This window comes from Castor canadensis, chromosome 5, assembly GCF_047511655.1.
Source record: "Castor canadensis chromosome 5, mCasCan1.hap1v2, whole genome shotgun sequence".
NCBI classification, from domain to species: domain Eukaryota; kingdom Metazoa; phylum Chordata; class Mammalia; order Rodentia; family Castoridae; genus Castor; species Castor canadensis.
Window position 1 is genome coordinate 85584492 of NC_133390.1, and position 20859 is coordinate 85605350.

At 50.2% G+C, this 20859-nt stretch overlaps 1 protein-coding gene and 1 non-coding gene across 9 annotated transcripts; both read right to left on the bottom strand.

Annotated features, from left to right (window-relative positions):
• Positions 1–414: 414 nt before the first annotated feature.
• Eif4g1 (eukaryotic translation initiation factor 4 gamma 1) lies at positions 415–20106 on the bottom strand. 8 transcript variants are annotated; one of them, XM_074073626.1, is made up of 34 exons: positions 19951–20106; positions 19099–19155; positions 18776–18869; positions 18396–18482; positions 17878–17898; positions 17117–17293; positions 16821–16920; positions 15259–15371; positions 14365–14457; positions 14096–14162; positions 12987–13802; positions 12640–12728; positions 12359–12545; positions 12137–12270; positions 11865–12023; positions 11542–11727; positions 11149–11346; positions 10812–10958; positions 10329–10565; positions 10092–10196; positions 9827–9986; positions 9529–9629; positions 9007–9109; positions 8726–8828; positions 8293–8519; positions 8036–8154; positions 7729–7901; positions 6151–6276; positions 5938–6019; positions 4459–4557; positions 4226–4360; positions 4019–4100; positions 3747–3887; positions 415–1035 (listed from the first exon to the last, which is right to left on the bottom strand). In XM_074073626.1, exons 3-34 carry the CDS (start codon positions 18833–18835, stop codon positions 851–853), a joined length of 4812 nt encoding a protein of 1603 aa, XP_073929727.1. In that variant the 5' UTR covers positions 18836–18869; positions 19099–19155; positions 19951–20106; the 3' UTR covers positions 415–850. The 8 variants fall into 8 exon arrangements, with proteins under 8 accessions (XP_073929727.1, XP_073929725.1, XP_020031381.2 ...); XM_074073624.1 differs by having other exon boundaries at positions 11542–11730; XM_020175792.2 differs by lacking the exon at positions 17878–17898.
• On the bottom strand, positions 9706–9781 carry LOC141423778 (small nucleolar RNA SNORD66). Its single transcript, XR_012448586.1, has one exon. It is a non-coding gene; the product is annotated as a small nucleolar RNA SNORD66 (small nucleolar RNA).
• Positions 20107–20859: the final 753 nt, after the last annotated feature.

Consider the following 20859-nt stretch of genomic DNA (forward strand, 5'->3'; position numbering starts at 1 on the left):
CACGGGACCAAAAAACCGCAGCATCCAGCGCCCATTTTACAGAGGGCATCTTGAAACCAACAAAATGTTCCTCCATCTATAAACAGCCTGAAACTGGGAGCCTCCACAGGGGCCTAGATCACAACCTGGCAGGACAGCCAATACAGCAATTTATGTTCTACAAAGTACCCCACAACTAGGTATCTCCCACCTCCTCTCCCAGCCAAGAGGGGCACCCCATAATGCCCACCAGGAGAGCCCACCCCTCCATGAGAAGTGGCTCCTCAGGCCCAGGAAACCATGAGCAAGTTAGAGGAAGGAGGGATGCCAGGTTAACAGGAACCGTGCTACGGTGCCAACTCTGGAAAGGATGATGATCCCTATCCGTACTCCTTCTCCAAAGGGAACAAGCTATAAAGCAGAGAGGCAGTGAGCTTAATTGAATTCATGTTTAATAATTACAGGCACCGTGCCCCCCTTCCCCCTGCCCAGGCAGCAGCAGGGGTGGTGCAGGGGCTGGGGCATATGCCCCCAGCAGCGAGGACGGCAGTCCCGAGAGTGATTTTCAGAAAATAAAAAAGGACCCCGGGGCAGGTAGTGGTGCCCCACCCCCCAAGACACACCAAATTTCAAGACTTTATATATAATATATCTCTGTGCCCCAGGGGGAGGAGAGGGACACCTGGCAGCATCCTGGAGGGGCCCCAGGCAGCCCCAAGCCATCCTGCCTCATCAGCCACTTTATTAGCTCAGACACATAGCACTACAGGCACCCACTGCCACTGCCGCCGCTGCTGCCCCCTGCAGTCCAGACGGCTGGCTGGGCCATCCTCGTGTCCATGGGGCTCCAAGTCCCCGCCCCCACCCGCCCTCAGTTGTGGTCAGACTCTTCCTCCTCAGCCTCACGAAGCCAATTGAAGAAGGCTGTGACAGATTTAAGGGCCACACCCTTGCCCTGCTGCTCCGCGGGGTCCTTGCTGCTCTCCCAGCTGTAGAAAGCATCCTCCTTCACCACGTCCTCATCATACAGAGCATCAAAGAACATCCGAAGCAGGTCTGCAAGCCATCAGGACAGTAGTTAAGAGGTGACTGGCCACAGACTCACCAGCCCCTTCCCCCAGGGTTCCCTCCCCCAAGCTCCACTGTTTAACAAGATCCTGTCCTACATCCTGACATTTGTGTCTGACCATTCCAGAGTGACCAGGCCTCTGACAGGAAGCTAATCTCATGATCTAAGAGAATGGTTTATAGGAATGAATCGCTTGGCCATCAAACAAAATCTTGCAAGCCAGACCTGGTGGCATGCCTTTTACACCAGCACTCAGGAAGCTGAGGCAGGAGGATCATGAGTTTGATGCCAGCCTAGACTACATAGCAAAGTCCTGTCTCCAAAAAACAAGACAAGCTCACCTAGCCTCACCTTGGCAGCTTTGAACTTTCTCCACTCTTTGTTATATTTAAAGGGGAAAACTATTATTAGAGAATTGGCACTCCTGAATTTGGGGGTTCACAGACATCCCAAATACATTATTCACAATTGTAACCTGGGAAGTCCACTGGGCCCCAAACAGATCCTGACAAAGTCTTGAACTCAATTTCCTCTTCATTCCCACACATCCCTTGAACCCATCTCTGGTTCTGACACTTTTGAGGGGGCTACATCCTTTGCCAGGAACATCTGTTCTTTTGTCACCTTCCTAGTAAAGTCCTACTTTGACCCATTTTCCTTTCTACACTAGGAAACAATGCTGAACCATTGTCCTGTAATACCTAAAAACAACATCCCATCCCCCACAATGCATTGCCAGTCTCCCCAAACCAAACTTTATGTTCCTAAAAAGGGGGGCAGAGTAAATGAAATAAAGCACAAGACCTCAAATCCAGACCCAGGTGAAATGCTATCTATAAGAAGCTGCAAGCAGCTGGGCGCTGGTGGCTCACGCCTGTAATCCTAGCTACTCAGGAGGCAGAGATCAGGAGGATCACAGTTCAAAGCCAGACCAGGCAAATAATTCACAAGACCGTATCTCGAAAAAACCCATCACAAAAAAGGGCTGGTGGAGTGGCTCAAGATGTAGGCCCCAGTACTAAAGAAGAAGAAGAAAAAAAGAAGCTGCAAGCCAGGACATTTTTCAAGGCATTTCACCCATACAACCACAAACTCTACTTATGGGCACAGTTGCTTCCCACCCAAATCACACAGCAGTGCAGCAGCATATCCTTCACTTATCACACTTGTGCTCCAAAACGTAAACACTCATCCAGAGAACCCTATAATCAATTATCCATTCTGCCTTACATATGTAAGTCCAAAGCTTCTACTGTTTACACACAAAAGCCTTCCCCCACCCATTAACTATTATCACATAGTTTAATAGAAGATTTTATCTACACTTTCTTTCTATCTCAAATACTTCAGTCCTTCCCAATCCAGAGCCTGTCCCTTGCCCCACCAAATACTGTTTTTGCCAGGGTGGCCTCCATGTTCTTGTATTTCAGAGGCCTTTTATTTTCCGATCTGCTACTACTGAATTCTGCAGCATCTAGCATTGTCAACCATTTCCCTATCCTAAAATTTCTTTCCTGCCTTCATCTGGTTCCCTACCCATGTGTCCTCTACTTCCCCCAAGGTTCTATCCCAGGCCTTCATCACTGCCCCTCAAGCAATCCCGTATCCTTGTTTCCTACACCTCCTTCTATCTGCCCCCCCATGTCATCGCACTATCACTTCACCTGCTAAAACTATTGCTGGGAGTCATTCATGACTTCTGATTTCTCATGGTCCCCTCCCCAGGCCAGTACAACTAAAAACTGTCAACTCCATTTCCTAAGTAGCTCTTGAATCTACTCACTCCTCCCCCATCTCCATTATCACCAGGGAGGTGAACTCACTAGTGTGGATCCTGCCATATCCATCCTCTCCCTGTTCCAAACCATTCTTCCCACTAAAGCCAATGATCTAAAAGTTAAAGTCGAATTTTTTTTCTTCCTTGCCTACAATCCTCACAAAGACTTTATCCTACCCCTAAGCCCAGTCCAAAGCCCCAACATGACTCACACAACTCTGCAGGACCCACCCCATTCATCTCTCTAGTCCCCTCTTGCCTCACCAGTCACTAGGTACACTGGTCTTCCTTTGGCAGCTCTCTTCCCTTCCAACTCAGGACCTGACTTTATACACACAGTGCCTCTGTTTACAGGGCTCCCCCTCTCATCACTTAGCTAATTTCTACCAATCATCCCTCACATCAATCTTCAAACCACTCATCACTCACACTGTCACCAACTCCAGGCCAGCAGGGGAACTGTACTTGACTTCCCCACTGTGATTATCTAACACCCTGACACATACCTATTTGCTGAATGTATAACCTCAGGGATGTTCAGCTAAGCCTCAGTCTCCCAATGTAGAAAAAAAGGAATGATACCGTCTACCATAAACAGCTATGAGGATGCAATCAGCCTTGTGCCAGGCAGAGAAACATGTGATATATGAAAGATGCTATTGCTTATCACCTCTACACTGCTGGCATCTAACAGATGGCTAGGCACAAAGCAGGTAGTCAATTAACCTTCAAGGCTGAGACTAACTCCTTCCATGTATAGGGAAAGGAAACATGTAAAGGAAAGGAATGAAACCATGAGGGCATTTTGTTTTCAAATGACTTGGGTGCACAACCTTTTTGGGGCTGCGCAGAGTCCATGACTACCCCCCACTATCTAGCAAGCCCTCCACCCCACTCCCATCCCTGTGGCCTGGCTCTTACTGGCAGGCTGTTCTAAGGTCACTACAAGGGCCTGGAGGGCATAAAGCGCTTGCAGCTCCTTCTGTTCATCACACAGGTATTTCTGTAGCAGTCTCGCTCGTGCTTTCAGCACTGCAACATCCACTCGAAGAGGAGTCTCAACTATAGGGAAAAAAGATATAATTAGAATAATACAGCCAAGTTCAGCCCTAGAAGGCCAGGACTGAAATCCTTTTCCTTCTATTTATCAGTTGGGACCACCCTTGCCCCACCATCTCCCTGGCTTCTCTTACAGATAATTGCAGAATAGCAGACAGTTGTCATGAGGGCTCGAACTAAAGTATTGGATGCTATCTGCTGCTCATTCAGGTTAGCCTGTACAAGAGAAACAAATGGCTTGTAAATTCTGAACCATGCCCCTGAACCATTCTTGTCACCCTCCCATCCACCCCAAGAAACACTTTTTCTTCCCCCTACCTCCATATCCAGGAGTAACACACCTCTATCCAGTCGAACACCTGCTGGTTGCTGCTGCCCTCCTTCAGCAGCTTCTCCAGCTGCCTGCTGATCTCCTCAAAAGCAAGTGCCCTTTGGCCAGGGGATTCAGACTCCTCTCCCAGGGTATATTCCACCTTCTGCAACCAAAAGGGCCCATAGTCATAGCATAAAAGATGAGGAAGGAGGAGACTGGCCAGTCTCAAATGCTAGAATTAACCAAACTCTAGCCCCAAACCTGTCCAGCGACGAATGCACCAACATCCTGGCCTTCAGGTAGAAATTCCTTCCAGCTGAGCCCAGCCTCTCGCCACAACATCCCCACCTTTTTGGGACCCTGGAAAACACAAGACCAACTCAGCAACCATCTTTCTCTCCAAAGACCCCATAGCTAAACAATAATCATCCAACAAGTTTTTACTGAAAGCCCACCAGGAATTAAGGATGCCACAGAAGGTACCAGACAGGCACAGCCCTTCCATGCCTAGTCTAGTGCAAGGCAGACATCAAATAATAAGCATCCAAATCAACAAGAATTCACCCACCACCAGGGTACTATGGTACTAGGGAGAAAGGAATGATCTAAGAGCTCTAGGAAAAAATGTCTTTTTACTGAATCTCAAAAGGACAAACCACCAAAACCAAATCCAATTATCTCATCCTACTGTCTTCCAATCCACCTATGTTTATTCTTCTAAAAATAGCTTGGGTTTTCATTATCCTAAGTAACAAATATTTGCTTATGGGAAGAAATGACTTGAAATACGTATGACTATTTGTTTCCTAAGTTCAGAAAATCTTATTAGCAGAAACACCCTCACCCCAACACATCAAAAAATCCAAGTTAGGCTCACGCCTATAATCCTAGCTACTTGGGAGGCTGAGATCAGGAGGATCACTGTTTAAGGCAAGCCCAGGCAAAGAGTACAAGAAACCCTGTTTCCAACAACAACCAGAAAAAAAATGGACTGGAGGTGTAGCTCAAGTGGTAAAGAGCCTGCTTTGCAAGCACAAAGTTCAAACCCCAGTCTCACCAAAAAAATAAAAGAAATTCTCACCAAAACAGCAATCAGAACCCTTCTCAATCTAAAGTCTCCTCCAAGTTCCAGTTAGCTGAACTCTTCCAAAACTACAGGTTTGGAACAACTTCTCACAACCACTAAGTACCACATTCAACTTGCCTTTGTACTTCATATTTGTCAGTCACCAACTTTTTTTTTCCTTCAGTACTGGAGGGTTTGAACTCAGGGCCTCACACTTGGTAGGGAGACACTCTACCACTTGAGTTGTGGCCCCCCAAAGAAAGCCTGCTGTCATGAACACTGCCAAATACTATGCAATCTCACAATACTCAAGAAATAAACTATCGTTTCTTTTTCTCTATCAACTTGTTTCATAACTGTATTTTATCTACCACTGTATTCCCAATGCTCTGTATATGGTACATTTTCAAAGTAATGCTAGTCAAATGAATAAATTAATCAATCAGGAGTCTACAGTCTTACATTGCCATTTTCCTTCAGCCTTGGCCAGAACTCATCACAGCAAGTGAGAGTTTTGTTCACCTCAACATTCTCTCTCAAGTACCCACATGGTCCTGCCATCACCAATATTCCAGCCCACCAAAGGACCACAAGGCTTTACAGCCACCAGAAGCCAACAAATTACAAGTAGAAGAGAAGTCCTGAACACATCACTCTCTGAAAAGCCCACTCACCATGCTTTTGCACAGGAGACCCAGGATCTCCAGCAACAGGGAAGTAGCTTTGCCCATGGGTCTCAGAGGCTTTGTAATCTCCCTAGAAAGAGAAAGCTCCAGTGTTGATAGCCTCGACAAACTTAACAATACTCCCTCCTTCTCCAAACCCAGGCACTCAACCTGCCCCACACCCCAGGTTCACCCTCCCTGAATTCCACAAGAGGGGCTTACCTAAATAGTTCTCCCATGGGCACCCCACCTTCCTGCAGAATAGGCGTTACCAGTTCTGCCAGGTAAAGCCACACATGAGGAATGTCAATTTCCATGTCTTCAGCCAATTCCAGAATTTCATACAGTCTGCAGAGGGAATTCAAGGTCAGGATATTCTGGAGAAGAAGCACACTGCCTCCGAAGCAGGGGCAACACGGCACGGCTACTTATTAACTGCATAACGATCCAGGAACATTTTCATGGAGCAATTATCTCCAGCTAAGGCCACCTTCTTATCCTTAGATGGTTTGCCCTCCTCAGAGTAGTGCTGACTACTTAGTCTACATTTTATTTAAGGGAGGAGAGGCAGCAGTGGTGGTGCTTGAATCAGGGTCTCACTAGGTAACCAAGTTACCCTCAAACTCATGATCCTCCTATCTTAGCCACGCACAGGGATTACAGGCACATCATACCTGGATACCTGGATGGGAAAGGATTTTTTTCGTTTTGTTTTTAGGAAAGGATTTTCTTAATGCACAAAAATATCACTGAAAAAAAAAAAAAAGATAAAATCGAACCCGCCCGCTACACTGTAGAACTTCTATATTGCAAAAGCAAAATATCTAAGAGCAGAGGAAGAAAAACGGCTTTCTGAGCTTTTTTTTTGGCAGTACTGGAGTTGAACTCAGGGCCTTGTACTTGAGTACAGGGAAGCAAGTGCTTCACCATTTGAGCTGTATCTCCAGTCTTTTTGACCTTAGGTTATATATATATTTTTTCCAGACAGGATCATGAGTTTTTCTGCCCTGAATGTCCTCAACCACAAACCTCTTAACCTGGAATTACAGGTAAATGCCACTACCCTGGTTTATTTGTTGAAATGAAGTCTTACCAACTTTTTGCCCAGGGTTGGCCTGGAACTGTAATTCTCCCCTTCCAATCTCTGCCTTTCAAGTAGCTGAGAGTATAGGCACAAGCACCACACCCAGCTCCCAAAGCATCTTTTTTGCAGTACTGGGATTTGAACTCAGGGTCTACACCTTGAGCCACTCCACCAGCTCTTTTTTGGGATGGGTTTTTTCACGAATAGGGTCTCAAGGAACTATTTGGCGGGGTGGCTTTGAACTGGGATCCTCCTGATCTCTGCCTCCTGAGTAGCTAAGACTACAGATGTAAGCAACCAGAGCCCAGCCCAAGCACCTCTTTTAAGAGATGAACTTTCCCAGAAACTGATTACAAACTTTTCAATGTATGCAGAAGTTGGGTGACACCAATAGCTAAATAAACCACTGGCACTGGGTATAGAATTATCCTTAAACCACCCAGGAAGGGACAGGAATGTAGTTCACTGGTAGAGCATCTGCTTAACATGTGCAAGGCCCCTGCATCCAATCCCCAGCATTAAAAAAAAAAAGTTGATTTTAAAAAAAGAAAAAGAAAGGAAACACTCAATAAATGGATGCTTTAAGCATCACTAATCCAGGAAGGAAGAAAAGGAAAAAGGGGCCTACACTCTTAATGCAAGGTTCCAGGGGCCCTACAAAGGAGAAAGCATTTGTGAGTTTCCAAACGTAGGAGGCCCACAGAAGGTGGTCATACCCTTGGTAGTACTGGGCAGTGGAGAGGTGCCCAACGCAGAGCAGCTGGTGCAGCAGCCGCCCCATGTGCTCACGAGCTATGGTGCTACGCTCCAGTGTAGACTCGATGCCATGCCGCACAAAGATGAAGAGCAGGGAAGTTGAGGCTAGCTCCTGCACACACTGCACTGCCTCCTGAGAAGTACAGGGCACAGACAGGAGAGTGGTCACCCTGTCTGACCCAGACCCCACACCCCCACACCTGTCAGCATAGTTCCCTCCCTACCCACTTGAAATCAGCAGTCATTCAGACCCCTCCCACTGCAAACCTTCATGTCATTGAGATGGAGATATTCCTCAATGATGGCCTTGGATTTCTTTTCCAGCTCCTCTTCAGAGAGTGCAGCTTTTGGAGGGCTCACTGGGGGCAGAGGGGCTTCCCGCTTCACTGTGGGAGAACACAGATCACAGATACCCTTGAGTTCTGGTTCTCTTAGCAAAGGGAGGAGTTCCAAAGAGAACTGGTCCCCAGTTTGTCCCAAACTAGCCAACACCCTCCCCCTCCATTCCTCCCCCAGCCTCTCACCAGCATCCAGCCCACGATCCTCTGTAAGGCTAGCTGCCTTGCGCAGTCCCTCAGTCTGGGAAGGCCGCTCTCTACTCCGCTCCTCCACTTCCTTGCTAAAACTCCGCTTGGTGGCAGGTGTTCGTGCACGATCGAGTCGATCCCCACGGTCACCTCCCCGTTCACTCCGCTCTAGTCGGTCTCCCCTGTCCCCAGCTTTCTCACCACGTTCGCGGCTCAAGCTACTCCTGAAAAATCAGACAGTCGTTATTTCTCACCAGTACTAACTGCCCATGCACATTCTCCTGTCACTCCCCAACGTGTTGAACAACTGCTTGGATATGACCTATCTTACAGGTATGAGAATTCCAATGCTACAACCAAAACACAATCACAGCACTCGGTGTGAAGAACAACCCCCCCAACCCCACCCACCAACCCTAGGAACCCTCACCTCTGTACAACACGTCGGTTATCTGTGCTTTCTGTAGGTACTGTTTGTTGAAGGGCCGAGAAACGATTTAAGGTACTAGTAGCTGGACGAGCAGCTTCTGATGCTGGAGAGGCAGAAAACTTGGGATTAAAAAAAAAATCTACTTTCTTGTACTGTATTTGCCAGTTTACAGCGCCTGGCACTGTATGTGCCTGCTGCATTCCCTAACTGCTTGCACTGAAAACCACCCTCAAGGGAGCTCAGATTAATAACCACCCAGTTTCTTACAGTGGCCTCCATACCTGCATCTGAGGTCTTGGCTCCTGAGCCCCCACTGCTACCCTTGCCCCAGCTCAGCCGCCCTCCAGGTGCAAAGAGCTGGTTGTTAGAATCAATGGAGCCAGGCTGTGGAATAAAAGGGAGTAAAGTAATGGTTCTAACCTAGCTAAAGCCCTTGGCCAGCACCACTACACATAGCCACACAAGTAATAAATAGCCCAGACCAAGGGCCAGGCAAATTTTACTTATTCTACATAATAAACATCATTTACCTTTTGATTTTTCTCAATCACTTAAACATGTAAAAACCATTGTTGGCTCGTGGGATGTACAGAAGCAGGCAATGGGCTGGATTTGGTGTTCGTGTCAGTTTGCCCAGACCAATGTAAAAACCCCTACAGCTGGCAGCATTCCAACAATCTAACCAGTTAGTCTAAGAAGAAAAATCCAGCTGTCACCTCCCCAACCTTAGGAAGTAATGCCTGCTTGATCCCTCTTTACCCTCCACCTCAGGAGCATCAGCAACTCCCAAACACACTCCTTACCTTTGTGATCTTGGTGAGTCGTGAAGTGTCAATGGGGCGGCTACCTTTGCTGATGGGGACTGTGTTCCAGCCACCATCATCCACGAGCGGAAGGCCACGACCTGAGACAAATGGGGCATACTGGAATAAAAAGTAAATTCTAGCAGCCCCTTCACCTTAGACCACACCCAGCCTCCTTTCCTCAGATCCTCAGTTCCATCATGAGGTTTCAGTGGCCCAGACACATGGCACTAACACGAAGTCATCAGAGGAAAGTACAACCCCTCAGACCCCTTCTCAGTCCCAGCCTCAGACTCACTGATGGGTGGGCCTGGAGGGCCACCCCGTCGCTTGTCGCTGCCCTTGGCCATAAGTTGCTGCACTTTAATGTGTTCTCGATGTTCCTCCATCTCAGCCTCCTTATGGATCTGATCAATGGTCTTGGGACCCTGATCCCCTCGGCGTGGCACCCAATTGCTCTGTGGGAACAGGAGGTCAGAAGTAGTTGGGTCAGGGAGAGCCAGATAAGGTAGTGTCAGGACCTGAGAGCAGCAGACTAGAAGCAGGAAGGAAAGGGCACATACCTGCCGCAGATCTAGTACATCCTGTAGCATAAAGCGGATTCGAGATGAGGTCTTCTTTTCTTTAATGATTTTTTCCATCTGGTTGAAATACTGATCCATTCGGGGCTAGGAACATGCAAAGAGTTCAAGTCAGGAACTTCTAATACTTCACTTCTAACACTGGCCTAGCAGCCAGACTCATCAGCCTAACAGAGGCCCATGAATCAGCCATCCCTCTCCACATCCCAGTATCCCTACCTTGGCTTTTGCAAAATCCAGGTCTTTTCCAATGGTGGTGAGCAGACGGCAGAGGCATTCCAGGGACTCTTCATCATGGTTCTTAAGTAGTTTGACCACGCAGTCGTGCATTATTGCCTCTGTTAACATCTTCAGTTTGAACAACTCCCCAATAAACTTGATATTCCCTAAAGAGCGGCGCCGGGCTATGTCCCGAGCCTCTTCCAGTTCTTCCTTCAGGCGTCCCCGTTCCTCTGCCTGCCAGTCACAGGGCAGGGATCATGTCAAAAAGACACTCAGCCTCATGGCTACACCTTTTCCTCACTCTACTATCTGGATATTTAATCTAGCAGTAAGCACTTGTGTCCTGAGAAAAAAATACCCTCCAAGATACCACTATCCCCATCCCACCTATCCCCACCCCAAATTCTAAAGTAGAGTAGCACCTGGGTTAGGGAGGGTAGTGAGTGAGTAGGGAGTGGAATTGGCAGTGGACTTTCTCACCGTAGCAGCTTCATCCATCTCTTTTTGCTTTTTTTCAAAAACTTCATCATCATCTTTGTCTTTTTCAAACTCCTTCTGACATCGATTCAACAACAGTTTTCGAAAGTTCACAGTCACTGTTGGCTTTTCTGTAGTGGGCACTTTCAGCTGTAGGTAAAAAGAATGCCAGTCAGACTAGACAAGAGCAGGCCTTCCAAGAGTCTAAATGCCTGACCTGGAAGACCTCTGGCCTCATCTCTGCCCCCTCCTGGCTGCTACTAATAGCATAGGCTGGAGGGAAGCCAGGAAGTTGCCGTGGGAATCAAGACTATGAGATTTAGAAACACTGAAAACTAACCGCCATGAGACAGCGGCACATGTTGGCATAGGCCACAGAGAAGTTGGGCTCTGAAATGGCCTTCTCAAAGATGAGATCAATGACCCCTTTGAGGCGTTCCTCGGTGTCAATGGCCAGCTGTGTCACCTGCTTCATCAGCTGCTGGAACATCTGGGGTGTCAGCTTATTCAGGATGGAGCGCACCCTGCGGAACAGGTCCTGTAAGGGAGAGGGGACAGAAGATGAAGGATCCAGTGAGGTTCTCAAGCAGAGGCTGCTGAAACAGGACAACGTGGTAGAGACTGAGGCAGATGCTACCAGTTAAGGATGGGCAGACACAAAAAGGGCAAAGTGGGCTCAAAAGGCAGACCTTGAGGAACAGGAATGGAGACCAAAAGCAAGCCCTGGCAGTACCTGGGTTTTGCTGCCATCAGCATCCTCTTCCCCTCTGTCCTTATCAGCTGCTGTCCGCTTGCTGCTGGGTTTCCAAGCCTTCTCTGCTTTGTTTAGTTTTATATCTTCAGTCATTAACACAGTGGCAATGATCTTTCGTGGTTCTTTTCGGGGGCCCTGCTGGGAGCGCCTGGGTCCCAGGCCAGCCTGCTAAGCACGGGATGAGGACAAGTGAAAGTGAAGACGTAGAACCAGTAAGCACATGTGACACACATCTACAATGCAGACTTCTCCCCACCTCACAAGATACCCTGAAATCCCACCCCTTGGCCAGCCACACTCACCGGCCCTCGGGGCAGCTCCCCACCTGGCCCACCCCTTGGGGGCCCACGGTTGCTAAGGGCTGGTCGGCCAAGGTTGGCAAAAGGTGGAGTGAAGTCTGGGCCACAGTTTATGCCAGGTAGTCTGGAGGGATCCAGTGGCCGCAATGGTGTTTTATTGGCCTACAAAGAAGACATGAAAGATCTCAGAAGTAAACTAGGACTACCAATTCTTCTTTCTGGACCTAAAGCTGGTGCAGTCCAACCAGGTGACTTAGGCCCTTCAAACCACCAACCTTGTCTAGCACCACATCAGTGATATGGGGCAATCCCTCTGGCTTCTGCAGACTGGCAAAGATGAACTGAAAGCCAAGCAGGAACTCTCGGTCATACCGCTTCTTCTCTTCAAGGTTCAGAGGCTTCCACTGATCTGTAAGAGAGGATGCATCAGGCACACTCCTGTCTCCTAGGGCACCAGAAAGAACATTCAGCCATTCCCAACCCTTCTTTCAACATACCTGACTTATATTCATACTTCTGTTCCCCGGGCTGTATGTTCTCAGCATTATGAATTTTATCTTCCTTGGAATCCCAGGTCTCATCCACTTCCTCAGGCCGTGGAGTCACACTGCTCCCCTCAGACTCTGAGCCTGGATTGTTGCCTGCAGGAGGCTGATTTTCCACTTCTGGCACTGCTGGGTTCACCTGTAACCATAGAACAACCAGTTTGGATTACACAACAACCACCATCCATAAAAAAACTCTTCCCTCTCCCCTCCCCTATTCCCTACTCCCTTACCTCCTTGAAGGCATCTAGAAGGTCTCCAACAGCCTCCTTCTTATTTAGTTCCTTAATTTTCCGTCTCCTCTTTGGCACAGATACTGCCACTAAAAGGAAAGAAAAGGTGGAAATAATTTAAGGAGCACCCCTAACCCAGGGGAAAAATGCAAAGCAGCCACAGTACAACACTTCCTCTTTCCACCATACCCTCTCTAGGCACAAAAGTCCTCACTCTAGCTCTTAGGTTCCACACCACAGGGTTTTCTTAACCAAGACAAGGTGGCCTAAATGGGAGATCATCAATGAAGAGGAGCCACACCCCCAGCCCAACCCAGCCCACCTCCACCATACCATCCACACCTTACCTTGGGTGACTGCTGCCACCTCCAAATTCTGGGACAAGTGGGCTGCAACAAGGGTGTTCTCTGGGGGGAGCAGCTCTTCTCCTCCCTTCTCACTCTCAGCCTCTGCTGCTTCTCCTCCTTCTTCTTCTTCCTCCTCTTCCTCCTCTATTTCCTCCTCCTGAGCAGGAGACGTAGCTGGAGTGGCAGAGAGGATGGTGGAGGAAGCCACTGATGCATTTGTAACGTCCTTGGCCTGCTCCTCTGGCTCACTTACTGGGCTTAAGTCCACAGCTGGTGGCGAGGGGGCTCCGTTGAGCAGTTCCTCAGGTTGGGCAGTTGGAGCAACAGGCACAGGGGATTCAGAAGGGCAAGCAGAAAGTGGAGGAGGAGCAAGCTCTGGGCTTGACTCCACCTCTGGTTCCAGATCCTCAGATGGGACTATGCCATTAGGCTCATGAATTTCCACCTTGTGAGATGCCAGAGGGGTAGGAACCTGGAGAGGACTGGAAGAGAACTCGGATTCTGGAATTGGTTTGCTGAGTGTCACTTCTACTTCCAGTATGGGTTCAGCAAGAGTGGGTTCTGGAGAGAGGCAATATGGCTCCCCAGTTTCACGGGAGATGGGGGTTGATTCTTCTACAGACATTTGTATTATCCCTGTTGTCATAGTGTCCCCAGGAATAGAGAGTACTCCAAGATTAGGTTCAGATCCCGGTTCCAAGATTGGGGGTGGTGATGGGGTCGGAGAAGGTGATGAAGGCTGGGATTCTGAAGGGCTGTGCTCTGGACCAGGCAGCCCTGGCCGGCCCCCAATGACTGCTCCCTGAGACCGGTCATCTGTACCACAGGAAGGAAGAATGAGTACCTAAAGGCAAATCCTTACTGCTGTTCCTCCTCCTTCTCCTCTCAGCCAAGACACATCTTATTTAACAATCCTAATCAACCCCTAATCTCTTCCCACCAAAGCTTATTTTCCCTTCCCTTTCAAAGCTCAGTCCACCCTCAAATCCACTACCTGAAACCTAAGTCATTATCCCCTGGCACCCAGTTCAAATCATTCCACCTTCTTGGTGTTTTAAATCATCATACTTCATTTCCCAATAAAAGCTCTGTTCCACTGGCTTCCTTACCTGGCCGGACAATGACAGCAACCTGGGGCGTCTCCCCATTAGGTTGAGGCTCCAGACCGCCTCCCGTCTGCAGGACACAAAGGGTTACCAAGTTTGCACTGAAGAGTCCCACAACCCTTCTTTACTAGAGTCATTCTACTTTAGCTCTGCCTAGAAATCCAGGAAAGCAGGGAAATAAATCCCTTAGTTGAAGAAAAAGATAAGGGACTTGGGAGTCGAGGGCAGAATAGCCATCCCAGCCAAGGTATCACTAAAGGAGGAGACAGTACCTGGGGAGGGGTGGGTGTGGAGGCAGTGCGGGCCCCAGACATGATCTCCTCCGTAATATCCTTCCCTCCTTGGTTTGGATCTCGAATTCGAATCTGAGGAAAGAAAGCTATGGAATGAGTGGGAAGCAGGAGGAGCCCACCTCTCCACCTTGCCCCACTCCTAAGACTCTGGGCCAACCCCCCACCCCCTACAGGGAAGCAGGTAGGTGGATGCCAGAAACCCCATGAGTTCTGTTAACCCATCCGGCCGCTCTTGTAGTCGCTGCCCTAGTCCCCACCCCTAAGAGACCCTTGACCTCACAGAGCAGCCCTGTACATCACAATGCCCCTCCCTCCCTCACCTCTGGACCACCAGCACTCCCCAAGTCAGTAGCTATCAGTAGATGCACACCGTGGGGCTCAGGACCCCCACCTAGCACCCAGCTGGCTCAGCTCACTTGTGGCTAGTCGGCCTGATCTCTGGGGGCAGGGCCCAGATCCAGTGGGTGGAGCCAGGGTGACTCAGCGGCTTCCCCAGCCCTGGCACCCTATTCTGGGCACCACGCCCAGGGCTTGAGGATTGAGCAGAGGCGGAGGCCTCTAGAGCTTCCAGGACTAGGGGGTGGGGAGTAGGGCCACAAAACAAACCATTTCCAAGGCAAGCCACCAGAAACCCAAAACCAAGCATAGCCCCCAGAGCCCAAGTCTCTTGGGAATTTCCGTTAGCCACTTCAGTGTTCCCACGAGCAACTTCTTCACTAAAATCTTACTACTTCACAAAGAACCTGAACAGTCCATAGACCCAATTCTCTGCCTACTCTCAGCTGAAGATTCTTAAGTTTTGGGGCACATCACCCCAGCAATGCCAAACCCTGATTCTCCCCAGATGTTTCAGAGCCCCTTGCTGCTACTCACTGTTTTACGCTCCCTCTTAGGAGCAATCTGGGGTGGCTGGTTCATCAAAACTGGGGCAGGGGCCACGCCAGCAGGAAACTGCTGCACACCTTGGGCTGGGTAGTAGGCGCCAGCTTGGGGGAGGGAGACGGAAAGGAAGATTGGTGGCAGCGTCAGGGCCCAACCATATACTAATACCTGCTTGAAAACCTCCCACCCGAGAACCTCTCATCACACACAGCCGGCCCCTTGCCCTGCCCCACCCTCCTCCCCCAGGGAATTAGGTGTCTGTCAAAGCTGGGGAACCAGTCTGAACTGCGTTTACAAGAATTCCTGACAGACACACACACACCTTGTAGGCAGGTACTCCTTCTATACCAGCTACCAAGATAGCTTCAATCTGTTCTTCTACCCCACAAGGCACTCTTATGTATGCATTCCAACCCCAGCAACATGCACATATACTCTAAAACTGAAACACAATCAGCTCTTTGGCTGGGAATGTGAAAAAGAGACTTGTCAACTCTGCTCCACTCAATCCGAGTCCAGTTCCAATATCTAACCCTTTTCAAGGAGCAAGAAACAAAGTAACACTATGAACCGGGCCCAGAATGAAGAAAAATTCCTTAAAGCAATCATCTCCAAAGTGGGGTGCTTTTTAATCTCATCCATAATTTCCACCTGTTTGTTTTTGACAAATGTCACAAGCATACCCATTTAAATCATTCATATGTATACGTGATCAAAACTATACATGTATAAGAAAGGCACACTCAAAATTTTTCCTAACCAGTTGTCAGTGGCTCACACCTATAATCCTAGCTATTTGGCAGACTAAGATGTGAAAGATCACAGTTCAAGGCCAGCCTGGGCATGGTTCAAGACCCCATCTCCAAAAATAACCAGAGCAAAATGGACTGGAAGTGCAGGGCACTGGTGGCTCACACCTATAACCCTAGCTACTCAAGAGGCACAGATCAGGAAGATAGCAGTTCAAAGCCAGCCTAGGCAAATAGTTCATGAGATCCTATCTTGAAAAACCCTTCAAAAAAAATAGCACTAGTGGAGTGGCTCCAGGTGTAGACCGAGTGAGTTCCAGCCCCAGTACCACAGGAAAAAAAAAAAAAAAGGACTGGAAGTGTCACTCAAGCAGTGGTGCTGCTTTGCAAGTGCAATGCCGAGTTCAAACCTCAGACCCACAAAAAATTTTCCTGGTAGGAATTTTAGAAACTACTCCCACAAAAATCAAACTAATTCTTTCCTAGAACATAAATGAAAAATAGCTACAAAACCTCCCAAATCCATGCTACTCCTCCAACCATGGAAGGAGTATCCCAGGGAAAGCCCACTAACAGGCCCTTAAGTAAGAGCCTGATCCTACATTTCATGTGTGGGAAGACGCCAGCTCTCAGCCGTGTAGCAGATCTTCTCACTTCCATCAACACCAGTTAAATATTAAGCACCAACCTCTACCATCTATTATCCTATCATGTTTTCAATCAAAAGCAACGCCTAGAAAGCAGACAATCAGTTTAGGTGCTCCCTGGGTTGCATTCTCACCTCTGACTCCCTCCCCAGCTTACCGTAGGTCCCAAACTCAGTAGGGCTTGCACCCGGATAGAAGCCTGGGGCTCCTGGCTGCACAGGGTACTGCTGTGTCGGGACAACATATGTGGAACGCCCCTGATGGGGGTTGGGGGAGAGAGGAGGGAAGAGAAGGAGTTGAGAAGAGCTATAAGAATCACATCAGTTTACCAAGTAGTGCAAGCCAAGACTGGGCAATGACCAAAAGGAAGCCCCACCTCTGGAGAAGACATGGGACTGAATGGGAGAGGTAAAGGTTGAGGTGCAAGGTGTTGATTGGGGCTTCCAGCCTCACCTGTCCAGGGATGTAGTAAGCCCCCTGGGAGGCTGAATAGGAGATCTGGGAAGGGATCATCATTACTTGGGATCCAGCAGGGTAGACATGGGCAGCTGGGCCAGGACGGGCAGGGGCTGCACTCTGCACTCGGGAGGCTGCACTGCTGGGGGGCTGGGCCCGGCTAGGGTAGAAGTGCTGTCAGGAGGGAGGAAAGCAGTTGGTATCAGGAAGGGGAGGAAGTAGACAGCAAAATTGGCACTCCGCAATGTCGCTATAGTCTGGAGAGAAGTACTGTAGGCTTCAGAGCATGGAGACTAATCCTTCCTTCTAAGACCTACTTGACCAACTGATGATTAAGTGGCCATCTGTACTCACATGTGCCCTCCAAACTCAGATGAACACTGTATTCTGTATGTATTTACTTTCTCACTGCCATGCACACTGGTGCCTCCACCATTTTACCCTTCTGCAGAGCTTCTTAATACCCAGATGCATCATGCCTAAGTAAGGACCTTTTATGCAACATACTCCCCAACATGCACTGCTCCACCTAAGGTACTGAGGAGCTAACTGCTAACATGCAACAGTCTCCCAGTTCCCAGATCTCGCTCTGCAATAGTTCACCCCTAACATGCATCACTCAGCCTTAAACTAAAGACCGGAACAGCAAACTAGTCCCCACCCTGAAGGCCCCCAATATCTTTTTAGCCCCTGGCTAGAAAGAGTGAAGGGTAGGGGTGAGACCAGGAGATGGTCCAAGATTAGGAAAGGGGTATTACCTGCAGAGACCTGAATCCTCCCTGAGAGCACATGGGGACAGGAAAGAAGAAAATTATCCCCAAGGTGATGGGGGAGGGGGTGGAAATGAAGGAGGTAGGACAAGAATTCTCCCACTTAGGAAGAACTTGGGGAACAGAGAAAGGCAAAAAACAGCTGGAATGCTTATCTCACCACAGTCCAAAGAGAAAGCAGGGAAAGGGAATGGAGGAAGGACAACCTCCCCACATATAAGAAATAGGAAAGCAAGAGTTGGGGACAGAGCCTAGAGCACTGTCCCCAACTGTCCAAGGCATGAAGACCCCAGTGAGCCAACATCACTAACTACGCACTCCCCAAGGGGACAGCAACCATAAGTTATCAACAGCACAAAGTGCAAAGCCGCATGAAAGAACACAGTGTAATTGTCAGGAAATTGGGGCCAGGTACAGTCTCCATAGTTTCCATCCTAGGCCCAAACTGGCAGCAGCTTCCCACGGTTCCCACCCAGGCCCCTACTCCCCTTCCCACAGCCCCTCACCTGGCGGGGCTGAGAAGGCGTGTTCATTTGTGTCACTTGTGGCGTACTGAACACCACGGGTGCAGTCTGCCCCGGGGGAAACGCTGGCTGAAGGGGGGAGACCAGAGTTCAGCATGAGGGAAAGCCCAGGTGGGGGCCGAAACCCAAGCTGGTGAAATAAGGGGAGCAGATCTGCGGCAAGAGCCTCAGCAGTCCACATACCCCCCCTCCCCATGACAGCCCCCAGGGACAGCCAGGGGCCCTGTCTCAATTTGGCAGCAGGCAGCTGCACTTTGCCCTAACACAGATGGGGGTGGGAAAATCCAGAGGTTGGAACCTGTTCCTGACAGGCTGTCTGGTCTCCCCCACCCCCATTCCAATCCTAATTCCTCCCTAATTACCTGTGGGAGTCCAGGGGATGGGGCGGGCGGGGGGCCTGTGGGCTGTGGAGCTTTATTCATTTCATTTGGTGCCACATCAGGGTCCCCCCAGCACCTGTTGGGAAAGAGTGGAGCTCGGAAAAGGGAAGGAACCCAAGCTTAAGGCAAATGGACTGGGGAAAGGATTGAAGCAAGGGTTGGGTCTAACACGGGGCCGGGGAGGTGCCAAAGGGTGAAGGAGCAGAAAGCATTAAAGATCCAACCTGTGTCCCCACTAACACATTGTCAAACCCGCATTACATCCACCTCCCAACCCCCGCCTGCTAAACATCCCCCTCACTCACCCCCTCGGTTAAGAATAAGTCCACGGTGCGGCCTACAGGTTCTGGGCATCCGAGGGCCTGGGGTTGGGAAGCGAGGGGTATCAACCTGGCTCTGCGGGGCCCAAGACCAACCAGACCGGAAATTCCAGGTCTCGCTGGCACCAGGCTCCCGGATCACAAACGGAGCAGGCTGCTTCAGCCGTGGTGTCCCCACCCCCCACCCGGGGACACTAGGTTCGGGGCCTGGCCCACGGGCACACAAGGCATGCCTGCCGCAGGGGCACTCGCGCGGGACCAGAGGCGAGGCCTGCCGCCGCCCAGAAGTGTAGGCCAGGAAGGGCGGGAGCCGGGCCCTAAAAGGCCAGGCGGGCGGCGGCCGCAAAGGAGCCGGTTTCAAGCAAGTGAGGGTCGGCCTGGAGGGCGGGCGGGGCTGGGGGCTCCTCCCTGCCCGCCGCCACCGCCTCCCTCCCCTGCGCCCTCCCTGCTCAGCGCCGGCCAGTGCCAAAGAACAACGTGTCACTTCCCGGCGGCCTGGCCGCGAAGGGGGGAGGGGGCGGCGGGCCCGGGGCCGCGGTGCCTGTGCCGCGGGCCACCGGGCCTCCTCCGGTCGGACCGAGCTGGCATTTCGCTATCATCCAGCCCGCGGAGCCCGCACAGGGTCGGCCCCGCGCACCCCCCACCCCCACCCAGGCCGGGCCAGGCCCAGCACACGTGGGCCGGGGATCGGGCCCTGGCGGGCCGGGGCCGGGGCTCGGGCCTTAGGGCCAGGGCGCCGGGCAGGCGGCGCAGGGCGGCGGGTCTCGGCCCGGATGGCGGCGGATGCGGGGGGAGGGGGTGGGGGGGCTGGGTCGAGCCCGGACATGGCGGCTTTACCTTCAGTCTCCTTCAGTCCGCGCGGCCGAGCCCCACGCAGCCGCACAGACGTAGTCCACAACCATTTCCGGCTCCCCGCACAGATCCCGCTCGGCGGCCACCGCTTCTCCGCAGGCGCAGCCGGCGCCCCCACGTGACCGGCGCACAGGGCGGAGCCGCGCTGAGCGCTCCGCGCCGGGGAGCACATGGTATTTGCTCCGCCCCGTCACGTGACAGTCACTGCCCGCCCCCGTGTCCCCTCCCGAACTTTGGAACTCCTAGGCCGACCCCCCTCTGAGTCTCTGTTTGGCCGGTGTTTAGTTCATTCATACTTTACGTGAGCATTTATTGAGTGCATACTAAGTACTAAGCTAGGTGTTGGTCAGGGCTAAGAATATTGAGATTAAACTCAGATTTGTCTAAGTAAACGGTGGTATAGTACAAATTATGCAGCCTTTGAAAAGAATGTAGACTTGATCATGTAAAGGCCTATTAACAGGAGAAATTGAATGTTACGCTAAATGAAATATTCTAACTAGAAAAGTAGTTTGATTAGATATGTTTACAATAATAAACCACTCCTAGGGAGGGACAAAAGTCAGTCATGGAAACTTTAAAATAATGATAGAAGAAACAATCTCCATACTCGTGTAGCAGCCACATCTTGGAGGCCAGAAGGGAACTTTCTAGAACAGGAACACCTCCTGGAAGTCAGCTATTTTGTGGGAAGGGTTGTTTTCTTGAAAAAGGGTCTCTACTATGTAGCCTGGGCTGGCCTTGGTCTCAATCCTGTCTCCACCTCTGAGTGTTGGGATTACAGATGTGTACCACCACACCCAGTTACGTTGGGTTTGAATCCAAGCTCCATTCCTTATTACCTAGCTACTCTTACTTACTTACTCTGTTAATAAAATGGAAACATTTGAAATC

Excerpts from the sequence above, each read along its gene's own strand:
- Eif4g1 (XM_074073624.1), bottom strand. The coding sequence starts at position 18,835 with ATGAATAAAGCTCCACAGCCCACAGGCCCCCCGCCCGCCCCATCCCCT. Across the intron at positions 16,921-17,116 it reads CTTACTACATCCCTGGACAG|GGGCGTTCCACATATGTTGT; the intron begins GTGAGGCTGGAA and ends AACCCCCATCAG. Across the intron at positions 8,829-9,006 it reads AGCCAAGACCTCAGATGCAG|CATCAGAAGCTGCTCGTCCA; the intron begins GTATGGAGGCCA and ends CTGCCTCTCCAG.